Source organism: Merops nubicus, unplaced genomic scaffold (assembly GCF_000691845.1).
Source record: "Merops nubicus isolate BGI_N331 unplaced genomic scaffold, ASM69184v1 scaffold11239, whole genome shotgun sequence".
In the NCBI taxonomy this organism is placed as follows: Eukaryota; Metazoa; Chordata; class Aves; order Coraciiformes; family Meropidae; genus Merops; species Merops nubicus.
The window spans coordinates 27,694-46,593 of NW_008633063.1; the positions used below are offsets into that span (position 1 = coordinate 27,694).

The 18,900-nt window shown below is 37.6% G+C and overlaps 1 protein-coding gene across 5 annotated transcripts in view; it reads right to left on the minus strand.

Moving 5' to 3' along the window:
* Positions 1-14,180, minus strand: part of ITGB6 (integrin, beta 6) — a 31,989-nt gene extending 17,809 nt beyond the window's left edge. For 2 of the 5 annotated variants that reach the window (XM_008948117.1, XM_008948114.1), the window contains exons 1-8: positions 13,900-14,092; positions 13,075-13,154; positions 10,110-10,311; positions 8,943-9,189; positions 7,849-8,014; positions 7,155-7,316; positions 6,326-6,421; positions 890-979 (exon numbers count right to left, since the gene is read on the minus strand). In XM_008948117.1, the coding sequence (XP_008946365.1) occupies positions 890-979; positions 6,326-6,421; positions 7,155-7,316; positions 7,849-8,014; positions 8,943-9,189; positions 10,110-10,311; positions 13,075-13,154; positions 13,900-13,960 (1,104 nt within the window). In that variant the 5' untranslated portion in view covers positions 13,961-14,092. Of the gene's footprint in view, positions 1-889; positions 980-6,325; positions 6,422-7,154; positions 7,317-7,848; positions 8,015-8,942; positions 9,190-10,109; positions 10,312-12,622; positions 12,632-13,074; positions 13,155-13,899; positions 14,093-14,149 lie in introns of those variants that run through there. The other 3 variants (XM_008948115.1, XM_008948119.1, XM_008948116.1) reach the window with 3 other exon arrangements.
* Between the last annotated feature and the right edge of the window lie 4,720 nt (positions 14,181-18,900).

Here is an 18,900-nt window from a genome sequence, read left to right on the forward strand (position 1 = left end):
AAGCTAAAAAAAAAATTGGGGGCAAAATGATCTCCTTCAGGTGATAGAAAGAGGAGCATAAGAAAAGGAAAGAAAGAAGCTATTTGCAAAGGATTGTTTGGCAGTGTAGTCAACTGGTAAAGCAGGTTTTTAATAAAAAGGGGCTGAGGTGGAAGATAGAAATCTATGTTAGATCAGCATATGTGCAAATTAATATATCTGTGTAAAGACATATAAAACTGTCTAAAAACATTCCCCTAACAGAAGAGAACAGGGCAGCCAGGATGCATTTTACAAAGTTCCAAAGAGCAGCATTGCATTTATGTTCTTGTCATCTTTACAGTGTTCCTTGGTATTATCTGAACAAAGCCATTTCAGCTCCTGCATTCTTGTTTTTAAAAACCTCTGAACAGCCTCACAGGGGCAGCATCAAATTGCTAAAGCAGAGAAGAGCACTGAGCACAGGATAATGGTTTTTTTTCCTCAAATATTCCTGCAGAGCGATTGTACATCTGCTCTGGTGACAGCTACTGATGGGAAGAGAGTTGAGTCCCTGCAGAGGTATTGAACAGGGAGACCTGGATATCTATATTAAAGAAGGCTTAAGACTAGGTGTGAAATACAGGACTATGAAGAAGGCAAGGCAGATGAAACACTGATGTGAACTGAGCATTCCAGCAGAACTAAGGAATGACAGAAGGCTATAGGAGGGTTGTTTGGTTTTTTTCTGTGCTCACGTAATCCTCAGAGTGAACAAATTTTTTCCTGCTAAGGTCAGCACCTAAGGATAAAAAATGATGTTCTTGTAATCAGTGCATAAAAAGAATCAAAGACACTTGTTTTTACCAAATTGCAATTTAATTTTGAGAATATAGACATGTAGAAAGAAAACACATTATAATAACCTTACCTGATATGCAGCAATAATCAACTGGAGAATATTTCCAGAATCCTTCTGTAGCCGTCCAACAGTAGCTCCAGGAATAAGCTTTGCATAGTTCTAAAAACAGAAAAAATAATTTAAAAAAGAAATAAAGACTAGGCAACAAGAGGCTATCATCTGGGGAAAAAAGAAAAAAATTGTAGCCAACTAAAATAAATAATAGTGACATTTTCAAGGACCTTTACAGACTCAATAACACATCTTATGATGAAATAGTCCTATGGAGAAGTGCTAATGTCACAGAAAATTAATGGGATGTATATTGCAAAATCACTTCTGCTTGCTTGAAATTTCAATTCTGTGGTATTGTTCAACTCTAATTTGCCAAATTTAGAAGGAAGATGTATTCTACCAACAGTTGTGTTTTTCTCTAATAAAAATAACAAAACCCAGATTCAGCTGCTCTGCTGTTGCTGTACTACTTCAGAGTCTTAGGCCCTGCATTCAGTCACAACAACCGTGTTTTTTCTTTCCAAGCACTCAGCATCTTGAATTCTGATTAGTGAGGGCACAGAAGTTTAAACCAAGGGCCACAAGAACTTTGAACAAAGGCCCTTAAGAAACTGCTGCTAGTTTATGTTTGATGTAACCCCCGTCAGGGTGATGTGTCCCAGTGCTCTGTGGCTATGATTAATTGCATGCTGACTTTATGTTAATAATATAACGCCGATTTATTTCAGTGATTCAGTGATTTTTTTCATTAAATTGCATTATGACATTAACATGACATCTAGCAGCTAGATTTTAAATTTGCTTAATTAAAATTTATCTTTCCTGATTGCCAACTACATGAATTTCTCTTGCTTGTACTCAATGCCTTTGGAAAATAATCACTGTCTATTATTAAAAAAATAAACAAAACAGAACAAAACATGTTGTAGAATTCTTCTTCTTTTGCAGTTTATCATATCAATGCTGTTTTAATTTTAAATAATTCCAGGGAGCTATTAATAAACATGGATAATTTGATAGCCTTATATCCCTCTGATACTTCGCTTGTCCAAAAGCCCTATGATTACTTTATATATTACGTATGGAATATTTATCATTCATTAGATTTCCAAAGTGCTATTGTAAATCAGTAGGATTAACTGCATTTTATGTTGCAGCTGGTGACTTTGCATTCCTCACTCTTCCTGTGATTAGTGCTCTCTCAAGGATTCTTAGAACATTGAAACTGCATTTTGTACACAGTTAATTATCTTTCAGGAGATAATTATAAGAAAAGATGATAAATGTGGAATTTAAAGTATAGCACCCTTTAATCTCTGCTATGCAAAACAAACAGCAGGGATATACTTTTCTGAAGAGTTTGGTTTATCTTTCTTCTTTGAACAAAATTTTTCTGCATGGTGACACAAGGAAGACATATTGCAAGCCCAGTCTAAGTGTGTATCTCCATTCCATTGGTTAAACCCTACCTTTTAGCAAATATTTCTGTTTAACCATTAACAAGGTGAGGCACACTGATGCTTTTGGAGTGCTACTATTGTAAAACAGTCAAAGGATGTAATGTAATTTAGTATTTTAGCAAATACTCATTAAAAGGTGAACTGTGGTTTTATAGAGATACTTATGTTAGTGAAATCTGACAGCTATGCATCTGACTTCAGTGGTGTTATGTCTGACTTTTAGCAGTGTAAGTGATACAAGAATTTCTGTCATAAGTAGTGTCACACCAAATTTATAAAAAACATTTGAAATTCTGTGCAAGCGTGGAGAAGGGAGTATTTTTAGATCAATTTTCAACAGTGAAATGCAGTCTGAAAAAAAAATTAAAATTCAAGCCATATTCTCCTGCAATATAAAAATAAATAATTTGTCCAAAAAAGAGCAATTTCTGTTTCAAAAGAAGTGCTGCTTAGTCAGGATTAGAGAGGAAGTCTTTTTCCTTATGTAAATTTGAATAAATTTTTTAAAAATTCTGCTGGAAAACAAATAATATTAACAATAATAACAACTACTTCATGAAACTTTAAAGACTGGTGTTTTCTTTAATAGCAAAATAAGATTTACACAGTTGTTAAGAATACCATTACTATTGCAATATTTTCAAATGCTTTCTGAGTGAATAGCTTTCATAGAATAAAAACATTCCCTGCTAAATTGTAGTCCTTTGGCAGGACTCAGTTAAAACTAATGATGCAAGAAATTAGACATACACGAGTATATTTCTAAAAGACCTTTTTTTTTTTTTTGAAAAAAATCTTTTTTATAAATAATCTCAGATTACCAGGATTAAGGTTAAGGAACTTCCTCCACTCTCCTGCATTTAATTTTGAGTGGACTTACAAATGTTTCAGTGTGGCTGCTTTTAAAGTTCTTGTGGTCACGGAGAGCATCAGACCTAAACTTTCCCCCTCTTTTAGATTGCTGTGTGGCAGCTGTTTGGTTGCATGGAAGGATAAAAACTAACACGAGCTATGTTACAAGGATACATATTCTGTGCTTGTGTAATCTGCAATATCTGTATGTTAGAAAATACACATACATGTAAGTGGATAAACTGAAAATTCATTTGGAGTGGATCAAGAATATTAAATGACTTGGGCTAGAAATATAAAATATATTTGACAGTCTGAACATAGCACTTAAGACTAATGGAATCTATCAAGTCTATTTAGAGGTGCTTTCTAAGTCCTCACAGTCACTTTAATGGATGTTTGTCCCTAAGAACTGAATTATAAATAGCAGTGGTCAGTTGTGGGGATAACTTTTGATATAATTAGATGCTGATTTCAAGTGGATTTGAGATGAGATATTTGGGGAGAGGCTTTACATATGAAAGGATAGTTAAATTTGGGAGGGTTTTCTCAGGGACGTGGCAGAATCTCCATCACTGAGGCTTTTAAAGAAGTAAAACACCAAGTCAAGAGTGGTTTAATGGTAGTGCCCAAGTGCCAGTTTAGAGTCCTGTCCCAGCTCTTCCAGGCTACCTGAGCAATAGCCTTAACACAAGAATAACTCTTATTGTCTTGCTTTGTTCTTTTTACATTCTTGAGCATGGATATCTGGTTATTTACATTTATATTACAAATTTGAATCACGCAGACGAAAACGTGACACTATTGTCCTGTTTGCAGGTCCTACGTATACCTTTGAAAGTACACTGTAGTATGGGAAAACTGCACTGTGAGACTTACGTGTGATTTTTGTACTTGCTTTGAGTGATTTTCCACTTCTATGGGATTGAAAGCAGACCATAACAACTATAGCTATTCAAATAAGTGACAGAAAGCACTATTAAAAGATGAAAGCAGCAGAAACAATATATTGAATGGGATCATTGTGTACCCTACAAGACAGAAGATAGTCACACTTTTCTTTCCTAACAAAGAAAGTAACAAGAACAAACTATTCCCCAGCTGGGTTAACAATGGCTTGCATTTTTTGTTAGCTATAAATCTTTGGTTAATGTTCCCATGGAACAAAGGCTGCCACTTGATAACTTTGGTACTGGTATAACGCTGACACAGGGATACTGAAACAGAAAACCCCTGATAAGAACACTGTTGGACTCTGAGAGTGACCACCAGTGATTTCCAAAGGAAAATAAAATGCCATCAATAAGAGAAGTTTCTTTGGACAAAATAACACTCTGTAAATAAGAGATACTTCCAAACTACCCTCTGGAAGATCCTCTATTCATGTACCTCCTATTAGAAGCAGGGAAAAGATTTCCCTTGACATTAATTTGACCCTTATTAGGAAACTGTTGAGCAATACTGAGATTTAGTAAAATTTTTTTAATGTACAAATTTTAACTAATCTATGCTAGGACTATAGAATCCCACTGCATTTGTAAGAGATTGACTTCTACTATAGTTGATCTAAATTTTCACACTTCAGCTCACTATTCAATACAGTCTTTAAGAAGCCAGGCAGTCAGTGTTCCAAGAAGCAGAGTATTTCCTTGTCACTTAATCTGTAATCTGAGAATCAGTTTATGAATCAGTTTTGGAATCAGTTGCAGAAGCTCTGAGGGGTATTCCTTGGGTTAACACAGAGGACAGAAACAGAAAACCATTATACTGGTGAGCACCTCACGGACTCATCTGCTCTCTCAGCTGTAACATAGGCATTTCCCCCCACCCTTTCTTTCCTGTTTTCCCTGTGGTTATAACACCAGAGGAGCACCTTTCTTCTCATTCCTTTATTTTTGGCTTTTAACAAGTAATGTTGTGTGAAGGTTTTTCCTTTGGAAAGCCAACTTCTTGTACCACCAGGCTCACCCTTACTGACCTCTCTCAATCAACTGGAATAAATCTGGAAACACAATTTCTCTGCCCTTATCACTCTTCATGCAGCAGTACGTAGCCAGGCAGCCAGGCTAGTCTGCAAACCCCTTTATTAATCTCACTGAATTCTTATCTAGAATTTCTTTTTGCCTGTGAAGATTTCTTCCTGGCAGCAAGACTGGACAAAAAAAGAAAATAAGAATTGCCAATATCACCCTTATTTTATCTTAAAGGTGTTTTGCTCACATTCACTGGAAAAAAAACCAAAAGGCCCTTAAGGCGCCATTGGTGGCTTTGCCTCAGCTCACAGCTGGAACATCCACGAGGCAAAAAGCAGCATGGGGCTTCAGGAGAGCTTATATTTGTGGAAGTTGAAAACAGGTGCCTGCACAAGTGACTGATGGAGCTGCAGGTATGGATGATATTCAATTTATTAAAAATATGGATTTTGCATATCTATAACCATTTCTCCTCTGCTTTCCCTGGTCTCCTGGCTCCCATTTCCCATGACATGACTTCACAGAGCAGGAAATTACCTCACAGAAACAGGTCTCTGCAAGTCCTAATATCAATAGTTACTGTAATGAAGCCTTTTCCCTCAGTAGACATAAGGAATGGTACATGAAGAAAGAGGACTTTGTCCATCATATTTTGTGTTTTCAGTCTTGCTGCTAGTTTCATATTTGTCTCATTGGAAAGAGACACAGAACCAAAGAAAAATGGATAAAACTCACAGCTGAAAAATAACCCACATGATCTCGGAGTTGAGTACGAAGACAACAGTATTTTTCAGAATGTGTTCTTGTCTTATAAAATGAAGAAAAGGCTCAACTGCCCTTCTCCAGCCTTATAAAATACAAAAAGATAATCGTAATCATTACACCCAATAGTTCAGCAATGCTTAGTTTGACAATCCTTGACTTAAAAACTTAGTGCGATTCAACTTTAAATTCAGTTTAAAGTTACCTAAGAACATCTGAATCAATTCATGAAGACGTCCTTCCTAAGTAAAAGATACTTCCACTGACATATAATTTCCTAGCTATTTTTATTATATAAATATCTTGCACAATTCGGTCCTTAGTACTAGAATTACTGTATCATCTGTGAAAATGGGTGAACTTTAAAACAAATACTGGCAAACCAAACATTTTAGTTTGCTCACCTCATATATGTGAACTTGCTCATTTGTTACAGCAAAAATTAATAGAACATTGTTTTGCACAAGTTTGTCAATTAATTGTCCGATTGTGGGATACTCCTGCAAACAAACAGAAAAAAGACACATCAATTTTTCATGTGCATCCAGTTGCTAATTATCTCCCATGAAACATATTCAAGTGATCATAACTAACATTGTATTCTCTGTATAGTATAAACTATAATTAGGCACTACATGTCTACAAAATAAAAAACAGGGTATATAATAATTTCCTTGCTTTGTTTTTAATGAAATCCCTCTAAGAAAAGTATAGTACCATCCTCCTTCCTGGCACACTTGGCTCAGTAGCATTTGTGATATATGTAAACCAAAGAATAACACTGCAACTGAGCAAGTGGGTATTTGTCTTACACTGAACAACATAGTGTGTACATTCAGTATTTCTGAACACTGAACATTAAGCTGGCAAATTTTCCTACACAAACAGTGTCCTACAAACTCCTGAACTCACACCCTTACCGGGAACATGATTAATGCAAATTTTGCATTCCCTGCAGACGAAATACTAGTCAGTCCTGTTCTGTGTGTTTCCTGCATTAGCAGGTATGACATTTGTGCTTTCTTTTTTCCTAGTTATAACCTATCCTGATCCCACAGAAACACACTGTTCTCTTTTTACTGAAATGTGCAACTGCAAATTACACAAAATGTCTAGATTGCCCAACTTTTACATATTTCAGTGATAAGAGTATACTGGAATTAATTTTAAATTGCTTATGTAGCCTTTAAATTTCCAGAATGCAAGAGTTGTACAAAAGTCATAGTATCTTACCAGAACAGTAGACATGGAATACTCATTATTGTGGTCCAAATGACAGTTCCCATCATTAGGAACAACAATCCCTGCCAGCTTACTGTCCATCCCAAAATGGGAATCAGCATCACTCACAAACACCAGCAAATGTAGAGAATCATTCCTCCATCCAATTTTTTCCTGTCATTTAAAATACATTAATTTAGCAGGCTGTATTGTATTCATAATATAGAAAATAAGCAAAATATGTGGAGAACAGCATCTCAAAATAAATGAAGGGAATAATTTTCAAGGGACTGTCAAAAACATCACATCTTTTAAGGGATTATGTTCATTCCATTCTTTGGCTAACATTTTGTTTCCCCATTCCTGTGTTTTATAACATGGACTGACCATTTTCATGTCAATCTGCTTACTACTTTAAACATAGTTAATCACAAATATTTAAAGAAAAAGAAAACCAAGAAAACAAACTCAGTAATTATACAGCTGAGGTTTTTTTATCCCTGACAAAAAGAAACACTCAAATATTGCGAAACACGTTTTACTTGATACAGTCAAAATTATTTTCACACAAATCTAATGAGGCTTTCACACTACATTAAAAAAAAATCTTGAAAAGGAATGACCTTCTGCTTTGAAAGACAACCATATAATATGAGAAGTGGTAATATACAGAATATTTAATATTATACCTAGAAATTTCAGTTACCTTGCAAACAGCTGCCTGCATAATTGCATCGAATCCTCCCTCTGGAGTGTCTATATTAGCAGATATTCGCTGTCCTTTCACAATTTCATTGAATTTTTCAGCATCATTTGTTAGTGGCAAAACATGTTTGTATCCAAAGGTAGGTAAGCACTCGTATGGTACACTTCTATAAGACAAGTGAGACGGCTTATGGTTAATACAGGGTGAAAAAAACACTACAATGGCTACTTCACAGGCCTCTCAGGGTTAGTTTTTGGTCATGTATCTCTCTTCTGTGTCTGAGATAGATCTAGTGAAAAATCTAAGATAATCAAAGAGTATCCAGTGAGATAGGCAATGCAAACAGGTCTGCATAAAGCCTGTGAAGTGCCTCCTAAAGCAGAGTAATTCAGCCAATCAAGGACGTGCAGTCCTTGTGGTGCTCCCTGCTGTGCCTTGCTTTCATACTCAGAAGTACAGTAAGATCTGTAGTCCCTTAATGGCATTCAGAGAGGACCACCAAGCTGCTGCAGCCCTGCTTCAGGCTGCAGAGCACAGCTTCTCCTCCACCTAGGTTAGCAAAGGGATAGGGAGGCCTAGGTTTGAGGGGATGCTGCTAGACCTTAAGGGGAAAAAAAAAAAAAAATTAAAAAATATAAAATAAAATAATAAAATAAATCCCAAACAACAACAACAAAAAACTAACTCCAATGAAGAAAACGGGAAAAGAGCATTCATGGGTAAATGAAACAGCTATTCTGAGTTTTCACCTGCTTAGTATAGCAATGTCATAAAATTCTTACATATATGTATATTCTAGCAAGTTAAAGAGAAATACATAATTGTTCTACCTACCTGTTTATTAACCCATTAAGCACAATTGTAACTAGCAGCAAAAGCTAAAAAGCAAAATTACTCCCAGATGCCTCTCTGATGTAAGACTCAACAGAATAGTGATCAGAGTGTGAAATTAAAATAAATAAGTCTTGTTTCCCAAACTGATTGATTTACAGCTGGAACAGGACAAGGGTTCCAGTGAGGCTGCTGAATTGAAAAGATTAATACTATGACTTAATGCTGGCGTGCAAAAAGATGTTGGTATTTTCCCTGCCTACCTGCAAGGGTTTGTTATTTCTTCAGCTGTAGTTTTGATAAATGGTGAAACTGGTTTTTCAACAAAAGATCCAAACCCCAATCTGAAGTTGCTTGTCAGTTTTGACATTTCTTTAGAAAGAGTTGAACCCAGTTCTTTAATTGTGTTCAGATCATCATCCATGGAGGCTGAAAGATCCATGAGGTAATAGAGGTCAATTGGATAATCTTCAGTTCGGCGAACCTTGATCTGTACTGTTTCTTCATGTCCTATTACGGTCATAGGAAAATGGGATACAAATTAGCAGTTCTACACAGAAGTTATGAGCAATGCCAGTTTCTTCATAAACTTGGTGAAAATTATCTAGTATTTTAAATCACCAGTAGGATTAACAAAATAACTTCAACAATTCTCCATCAACAAAAATCTCAAACAAGGATCTGAAAAGTCAAAAGTGATCCTAGTGCTTTTTTTTTTTTTCAGTTCTTCAGTAAAGCCATAAGAATAAATTTATAACTGGTTGCTGTAATTCGGAAAAGAGAACAGCGCTTCAGCAGTACGCAGATTTAGACAATTTAGATATGAAGTTAATAAAACTGCAGGTAACACACATGGGACATACCATGTGATTTAGAATCTAATTTAAAGAAAACCAGACTGTACGCATGGGTTTTATTCTCAGTTCCAAACTATGACATGACCTAACTGTATCACATACGTTCCTTTATTCCAAATTTTCTCCAGGAAAAAATCACATCTCAAGTACCCCAAAGTAGGCCTGGAGTGTTTCCATAAATGTCACTGGTACCTTGTAAATCCTCAAAGCAAGTTTTTATGCTGCCTCTGAGATATGCTGTTTGCCAGAACTGTGGGGGAGAGGGGCAGGGGCAGGGCTGGGGCACTGTAGGGAGTTTCCATTCTCTCCCTGCCACCTCAATGGCAAGAGAATAGGAGAATTTAAAAAAAAAAATACCCTTAATTTTATGATGTACTTCTGAAAGTATTTTGAACTCAGTCAAACTTAGATTTCATCTGATGAATCAACAGATAATTTTGGACTCAACACAGGTTTTATCTTTACCCTGTCAAGATTTTTTTTTTTAGACCATTCAGTCTGAGAAGCTTCGGTATATCATACTGGCTGAAAAAAAAGAAGAAAAAGCCCACATCCATGAAACGAGTGACCTACCTGGTCGCAGCCTGAGAGTTAATTTTTGGGGAGAGATCTGTGTGACATCAGAATTGTTCTGTGTCACTACACTTAGGGGCTTGTTTCTGTGAATTTCTACTTCTGAAATGGGAAATTCAATCAAATTCAACTGGCATCCTTTTGACAGAAGGTTTTCTGGGGTATCACACCTTCCATGAATTCCAGCTGAGTCTGTGTAATTCTAAAGCAAACAGGAGAAGGAATGGATGAGTTAAATGTGTTAACTGACCAGCCACCAGCACCTGGCTGACAAAAGGTCAGTCCAATGCCGGGAACAGAAACAAAGGTGCAAGTTACTGCAGACTAGTACAGAAAGAGATCTAGGTGGCACAGAAATCTGAATTTGCCCTTCATGGATCATGTCACACAGGTGTATAATTAACGTAACTTACACCGATTTGGTATCCTGGGAGAAACTACTCTACTGGTGAGGAACGAGAATTGTGCCACTCACTGCATTTGGCTTCTCACAGTACTGGGAATGATAACCCAAAGCCTCTATGAGCTCCTAGTTTTTCTGTTGCAGGATTGCACTGCATATTCATCAGTCTTTCCTAAGCAGTTTTGAACTGCTGATGGAAGGGAATTTAAAAACAGAAGAGATCTTGCAGATAATAAAGTCCTACAAATTTTGTGACAAACCAACAGTGTTCCATTGTTCACCGTTTTTTTTCTGATCTACACGTTCTCCTCAACACTCATTTAACATATTCTCTGAAGCAGGTAGCAAGTCCTTGTTACTCTGCCTGGTGCCAAACAGGCACCACAGCCTACCTCCCTCACTCCCTAGCACTGGTGGGGCTCCTGGCATAGCCCACGTCTATCTGGTTGCGTTTGCTCCAGCATCCTACCCGACCATCTGCCATCCAGAGGAAATCACAAGCCTATTGATATAAGCTGGATAGCTTGCTGTTTATTTTTGTTACTCATTTCAAAGCATTCCTTTTCACAGCACTGCTGCAGTGCAGGTACTACCCCTGCATAGTGGTGAAGCTGATGGTTAATTTTACAAAGAGACTTTTGTGTCTTATTATAATTTCCTAGAGCTATGTCTGGAGTTTAGATTGTCAAAATCAGTCAGCTGCCTCATGAACTGGAAACTGCTCTGGTCTGTAAGACCTTTTGACCAAAACCTGGGCAATGCCCTGCAGAACTGGAACTGAGAGATTAAATTCCTAGCTCATGGTCGTGGGCCCATACCGTGGGGCCACTCTTTTCTCCTGGATTTGGGCAAGGAACCTGTGGTTCAGCCATTAAGCCTCAAATATTCTCAGAATTCAGTCATTGAAAAGCTTTCCATCCAGAGCAAAACAAATTTACTTTAAACCTGTTAAACCAGAACTGGGACACTTCTTTTCATGAAAAAGTTCCCCTTCATGCCTGAAAATTATCAGGGATCTCGCATATTTAGGTAGAAGTGATGCTGCGACACCCAATAGGAACAGTGGTTTATTATTCTTCAGAACAAATCTGACACCTTTGCTCCAGCAAAATTGTCATGAAGAGATTTTTGAATATAATGTATGTAAAAATCACGTACCACTACAAAACTTTCACAGTGAGGTTCATATCAACCTTTTTAGTTACACACTTTGTAGTAACTTTCCAAAACATGTTGTGAAGAGGCAAACTTACATTTCAAATAGAATTACAAGGTGTGGTTTTATCCTACAGAAAACAGGGGTTTCTTGGGGGACTTGTGTTTAATCTGACACTAAAGCTCCTACATCTTTTGCACTCTCGATATGTTATTCTCTACCAAACAAGTATATGAGTCTATGAACAAAGAAAAAAATAACATTTACTACTCTGAAGTTTCCTTTCTGAAGTTTTCTGAAGGGTTTGGTTGGGGTTTTTCTGCATAAACTGTATTTTGGTTTTGTCTTCTGAAAATACAGGGCAGTAGTCAAACCTATGTGCTCAAATTTCGTTTCAAGAAAATCCTGTTTCTGTTAAGTACAAAGATAAAAACTACTGCAAACACACTAATGTGGGTTGGGTTTTTCTCCCATGGTAGAGTTTTTAGCAAATTTCTTAATTATTTTCAGCAAACTTATTTTTGACAAAAGTGCTTTTTGGTCTTTGTCAGGTACTTCCTAAAGCAGTACGTTAGTCCCATCCTAGGTATCATTGTGCTATTCAAAAAAGCAAGAAATTCTTTTAACAACAAAAGCGTAAATCAGAAATTATAGTGAAAAAGACATTTTATTTCTCTATTATTTCTGGCAAGATTTTGTGATATCTGACTATCTTGCTAACACAAATGAACAAAGACCTAGAATATTTACTGTGAAATAGGGAGATATTATTTAGCATTATTTACAGGTGACAGTTTTAAAAGCAGAGATGTTAAGTGACTTGCCCAGGGCTACACAGAAAGTCTGCAACAGATATATAGGAAACAAAAATCCAGATTACATTTTTTAAGCCAAATGTTTTAGCCAAAACACACATATATCATCCTAATTATAAAACCAACACTATTATCATACTTCATATGTGATCAACCACAGATTAATCATTTGTGTATGCAAACTGACTGGAGCACCTTCTGTTTACACTGTCTGGTTTGGCATGTAATAGGTAAGATGCAGTCTGGTCTCTGACTTGGTGTCTGCTGCTCCATCATCAGTGCTGTGGGTGAGTCAGCCCAGAAGCTGATGACCTGAGCCCACTCTTACTTTTTCATTTCTGTCTTAGATGAACAAAGTTTGGTTGGTTTGTTTGTTTGTTTTAAATAAAGAAAGCAGCAACAAACAACAATGAATAATGGACCATGAAGTCTAGATTGAATACCACTTTTGATCCCCAGGAAGGCTTAACTAAGCACTACGTGCATTACAAAACCATGGGCTGACCCAATTAAGTCAATACTTCATCACTCAGAGCTACTACAAACACTTGAACTCTTACTTTGAAATTTTTTTGGTATCAGTTACTCTACCTCTTGAAAACACCAAGCGCAGTGTGGTCCAGAAAGCAAACAGTCTTCACAAGTCACTGTGCTTTCCTGAGAACAGGTCCCTAAATTTAAATCCAATAAGATAAAAGACTATTAATAATGTGGTTAATCATTCAATTTATGAATAATCTTGTCATATAAAAAATATGAGAGGTGAAAAGTGTGCACATCTAGCCATATTTAGAATTACTGATAAAATTCCTTCATAATGGTTTTTCTATTGGTAGAAGATTAGCTCTCTAATAAAAATTAAATCATCACAATTACTGGCAATCAACATAGTTACTTTTGCATTCTTTATAGATGGCATTCACTGAGAAAACAAGGAAATTTTCTTCGCTTGTTTTTTCCAGTGCATCTGATAAAGCGTTACGTGTGTTTCTGGTATAATGCAGGTAAGACACTTCCAACACAACCAGGGATATTAAAAGAAAATATTTATGTTCAATCTATACACTTAAAATTACTTCATTCAGGTTGCTTGATAGATACTTAACATGATTTTAATTTGTTGTATAAGTACCAGTGAAACACTCAGTCACATCCATAGCATTAAGTTTCTCAACAGATCAGAGATTAGTGTAACCAAAATTGCTCAAATGCCTGTCTCTTTCATACATGTTGTACTATGTAATGACCACATAAATCTTAGATGAATTTGCAGGGTAGTCCTACAGCAGTCTGTCAAAAATAAAAGTTGTTAAACAGAAAGGAATTATTAAATACAGAAGACAGAAAGCTATTTCCTATCAACCTCAAGCAAGAGACAATGCAGAAATGGTTTGAAACCCTACCCGTGAGCCTTACCTTGCACATAGTTATTTCTTTGCAGAAATAGGAAACAGAGGCAAAGCAATTCAATCCCCATTCGTTTTCAGTGCTGGCTGCGTGACAAAAAAAAAATATTAGCGTGTTAATTATCATCCATGTAAAGGCAGAATGTTGTAAAAATAATACATTCCTGGAGGGTATATTTTCAGGCATCACCTACACCAGATTGCGAGGAAACTTCAACTCTCCTGCACAGCCCATGAATTAAAGTGATAACAAGGGCTACCTGGGCAGGTAAAGAGGACAAGCTGTGCATAAAGTAACGTAAACGTGGTTATCACTTCCTTGTTTTCCTGGACTCCTTATAAGGTATAAGGGGAAAATTCATTCAGGTGAAGGTTTGTCTCAATCACAGTCACTCTGGGTCCTAGAGCAACATAACCAAAAGACTGGGCTTTTGTTTATACAGCAGCTCTTAAAAGGCTCCTCTAAAATAATGCTTTTAATTGTTCACCAAGGGATCACATTAGGTAGATGGATCATTACGATTGCCAAGTGGTTATACCTGGAGAGATGTAAAAATCCCATTTTTTCAGATTTCCTGATATGAAGGCAAACTTGTAAAGAACTGTGAAAACAAACAAACAAAATGCAATAATTTATTATAATTCAAGACCTGGCTTCAGTAATTCAAGATACAGAGTATATTTATTTTATTAACACTGCAAACTGAAAGGAAATGCTGCAGTTGTGGATTTTTTAATACGTTGAAGGATAAATAATTGCATTCCCAGTTCTGCAAATGATTTTGGGGAAAAGAAAATCATATCAGCTTTAACTCTGTGTATTAAGTGGCCAAATATTCTACAGCACAAACAACAATGTAACAAGTTATTGCTCTCTCCCCACCCCCAACCTGCAATGAAGGCAAGATATGCATTTCTTACAACCTTATTAAAAGGAAATAAAATTTCTTATTTGTAGATTTCATCTTCCCATCTTTTATGTTTTGCTATTGTCCATTTTGAAAATCATTTGTTCAGGACAAGTGCTCTCTTGTCATAAGGGTTTGCAAAAGACTCTACACATTACAGCATAAAATTGCAGTTTCACCAGTTGTGCTGCTGGCCTGAAAACATATATTCTTTTTTCTTTACAATCAGAAATCCTACCAAAGTTAGCTCATAAGGACTAGGTTGCTCTCACCAAAAGAGCTGGCAGAAACAGACCTTGCTTTTCAGGCTGGTGGTAGCTGCAGTCTTGGGACAGGATGTGGCATTAGGGATGGGTCTATACTAGTTAAACTCAACATGCCTGGAGGCATTCCTGGGCATTGAAGCCAACTGGCACGGAAAGACCAGCGTTTATGCTTGCAAATTGCCTATTGGGGCCATTCTAGCAACCAAACTGAGCCCAGAAACTGTTTGCAGAGAGTGTTAATTGGAAGAGGTCAAATTCCTGTCAGGGAGCATTTTAACAGTTTAATAGCATAGACTATCTCATTCTAGTGCCTGGAAATATTCCCAGGCACATCCAATTTTACTAGTATTTACACAGTCTACGGGCAGTTTCATAGCAGCAGCTCAGGCTGGATTACGTCAAGCCTACCTTTGCTCTGCCCTTGTGTTTCCACCCCTTTGCTCCTACCAGTACTGTCCAAACAAACAGCAAGCTGATTCAAACTGATTCAGTTAAAATCCAATTACCTTCCATGGGGAAGGTGGGGAGCTACTTTTCACCTGGGTGGCTGGGTTCCTTGAAAAGTGTGCCTGCCTAACCCAGAGTGCCCAGCTCAAGGGAGGAAGCAGGAAAGACAGGCAGAGTTGGCAGGGAAGGTGGTAGTACGTTAGGTGGAATTTAACACAGCTTGGACTATTATGGAACTGTATCCTAATGTTTCTATTTACGACAACATTCCTAAGTCTCCTTCAGCTCCTTTCTATACCTTGGAGTGCCCTTTGTAAGGCACTTGTTCAGCTAGAGCAATTTCCTGTGGCATGGAAACAAGCCCTGATTAGATTATGTTCCCTCAGCTGGTGCTGGTGAAGACTCAACTCTGTGAGGACACTGTAACTACGCAAGGTCAAAAAGAAGTGGAGGCAACTGAAAGGGTTTGCTTACAGTAAGAAAAAAAATCCTCCTCTAGATGCCATCCAAACCATCTTATTTCCCTGGTTTTAATTTATATTTGTGTTTGTATCTTTTAATATTGTTGCTATGTCTATAGCCTTGCAGAGCTCCAAAGCCCAGTGCTTTCCCTTCAACATAGAAGGTCACTTTGTAGCTCTTAGGAGCCCCTGGTAATATAACAATACTTCAAAGCATGTACTCAAAGGACTTGGTGGCAATCTTTCAGCCACCAAATCTACCAGACACCAGCAGTGTCCCAGATGAAGGAACAGCCAGCTGAACAGCTGGCAATTAGCAAATGCTTATTCTTAGATTCAGATGTCTAACTTTTTAGTGTAGAGAGAATGAATATTAGAACCTACATAAAACCTACTGATATTGTGAGTTCCCCATTTGCTTGTGTGGTAATATTTTATATGGGTCTTGGCAAGGACAGCATGACTGGAAGCTAAGTGCCTGCCTCCGAATGGGATGGCTGCCAAAGACTATCTGAATCAGTCTTGCCTGAGTAAAATAAGTAAGTTTCTGCAAATTATTAAGCACAGACCTCCCCAGACTGTGGAGAGGAAAGAAGGGGAGGGGAGAGGGAGAGGGCAATTAGCAACAAAAACACACCGGGAAAACTCACAGGACTGGACAGAGTGGGAATAAAAACCACACTGATAGGGGTACAGGAGGTTAAGAGACATCCAGGAAGGAAGACAGCATGTACCAAGAGTAGATCTTGGGCAAAACAAGAAAACCTAGGCAGGAAGCTGACAGATTATTCTTCTTTCGAAACATCACTAAGCATCTTGTATAATATTTAAAGACAATTGAACAGGAAATTCCTCTACAAATTTAATGCTTTATTTGCTTTAACTATCACACATGCTAGAAGAGCAGAACTGCAATCCAGAGTAGCCACACTGACGTGGGGAGGATGTGTAAAAACCTTTGGGGTCCTGGCATTGCTTGGTTTGACAGCAAGGTTCCCCTTCTGTATAGCATTTATAAGATAGAATCTTGTTTCATTTTCTCAGATTAGCGGCATCAGTTCGATGAGATATATATAAAAAGGTAGTTTATAGTACAGATAGAACACAGTTATTATTGGGTTTACCAGGCACTGCATGCCTAAATTGGAATAAATTCTGATCTCAGTTAAATCAGGGTTATGGTTTTATAATGACAGATCAGAACAGAAAACAGCTGTTTATCTTTTGGAATGGGCAATGCTGAACAATACAAGCCTGTGATTCTTTAAAACATAATAAAATTTGTATAGCATAAAATCTTCAGTGCATTTCCCCTCATACCTGGCACTTAAAATAAATGAAGATAGCCCAGAAAGTTATTCTGTTCATCCAACTGACCTTTAGAAAGTTCACTGTCAAGTAACAAACATCGAATATCAAGCTACAGAAAGAAAGCAAGCTCATGTTGGGGATAGGGAGTAAGAAATGCAAACCCATTAGATTCAGGCTGCATTTCATGAAGGACAGTGAACTCTTTTTCTCTAGAACAACAACGTATCTTTGCTGGCACACTGCACTGAATCCAGGTGGAAGTCAGCCTGGTGATAGGTCTGTAAAGGTTCCAGAAGAACAGGGAAGTGTTTGCCTACAGAAGCATGCCTCACTATTGGCTCATTCAAATCTAAGAATCACTTCATTTTAGAAAAAAATACCAGCCTCTCGGCCAAATAGGGTATGAACTGATGCAGCATAATTACACATACTGGGAGACTAGTCCAAGAGAAAACAACAATTAGTTCCTTTCGTGCTAGACAAAACCTGAAAGAAGAGGCATGTTAGCTCCAATGAAAGCTTCTCAGTTAACATAAGAGATAAGTATGTCCCAGGCTCATCAGAGCAAGGAAAATCTCTTTTAATGAGAAGCTGGAGAGCTATCCATATGGAGGAGAAATTCTTGTAAGTGATCTCTTGGCTTCACACGTAACCCAGCTCTTAACTCCCAGTGCTCTTCTCATACACGCTCACCCTGAAAGCCTGGAAAAAATATGGAGCAATTTCAATTCTGAATGTCCTGCAGGCTGAAACAGATTTCAAAATATTTACTAAGGTGGGGGAGAAGCATCTCCTGGACTTCAGAAAACATTTCTCTCTTCTTGCCCTTCATCAGAGAGTTTTGGGGGACTGGAAACAGCAAGGTGGGGTCTCCCTTCTCTTTGTTATATACAGTGGCATTCAACTCCTCAATGGAACTACAAGAGGCAAAGGGCTACAATCCCTAGGTCATAGGCAGGTTGCTTTGCGTTTGAAACATCTGGTGATTTTATTCTCTCTTTAATTGATTTCCAAATCAAATTTGTCTAGAAAGCTGCTGATGATTTCTAATGGGGAATCAAAGCAGACTTCAGAAGTTTTGGTCAAACTTATTAACCTGAAAGCAATGAAGCCTGAAAAAAATTTCCAAGCTGGAAAGTTAGATTCATCTCTAAGAAACTAGAGGTGATTTGAATAGCCACATAGCAGTGTGAATGTCCTACAAACAGGACAATTCAGCACTGACAGAAACCACGCACAAATACTGCAATGATACTGGAAGGACTGTCCTGTCTCTACCTTTGCTGCAGCATAGGTCCTGGCAAAACTTTAGGGACACCTGGCAAAAACATCTAAATAGGAAGCAATAATCCCTAATGAACAGTTGTATTCAATGGGGAAATTCACCGTGATGGTGAATGCAACCAATCAGGAAGCAAAGATCCAGACGTGCAGTGACTGAGTGACTGAGCTGCTTCACTCCAGCTCCTGTGTTTTGGAATGTACTAATATCCTACCCTGTTAGGGGTCTAGGACCAAACCATGGTTCTGTAGGGTAAACCATGGAGCCCACTCGAGATGCGTGCAGGTGTGTGGAAAGGCAAAGGCCTCTCTTACTCTCCAGGAGCTCTTTGCAAGC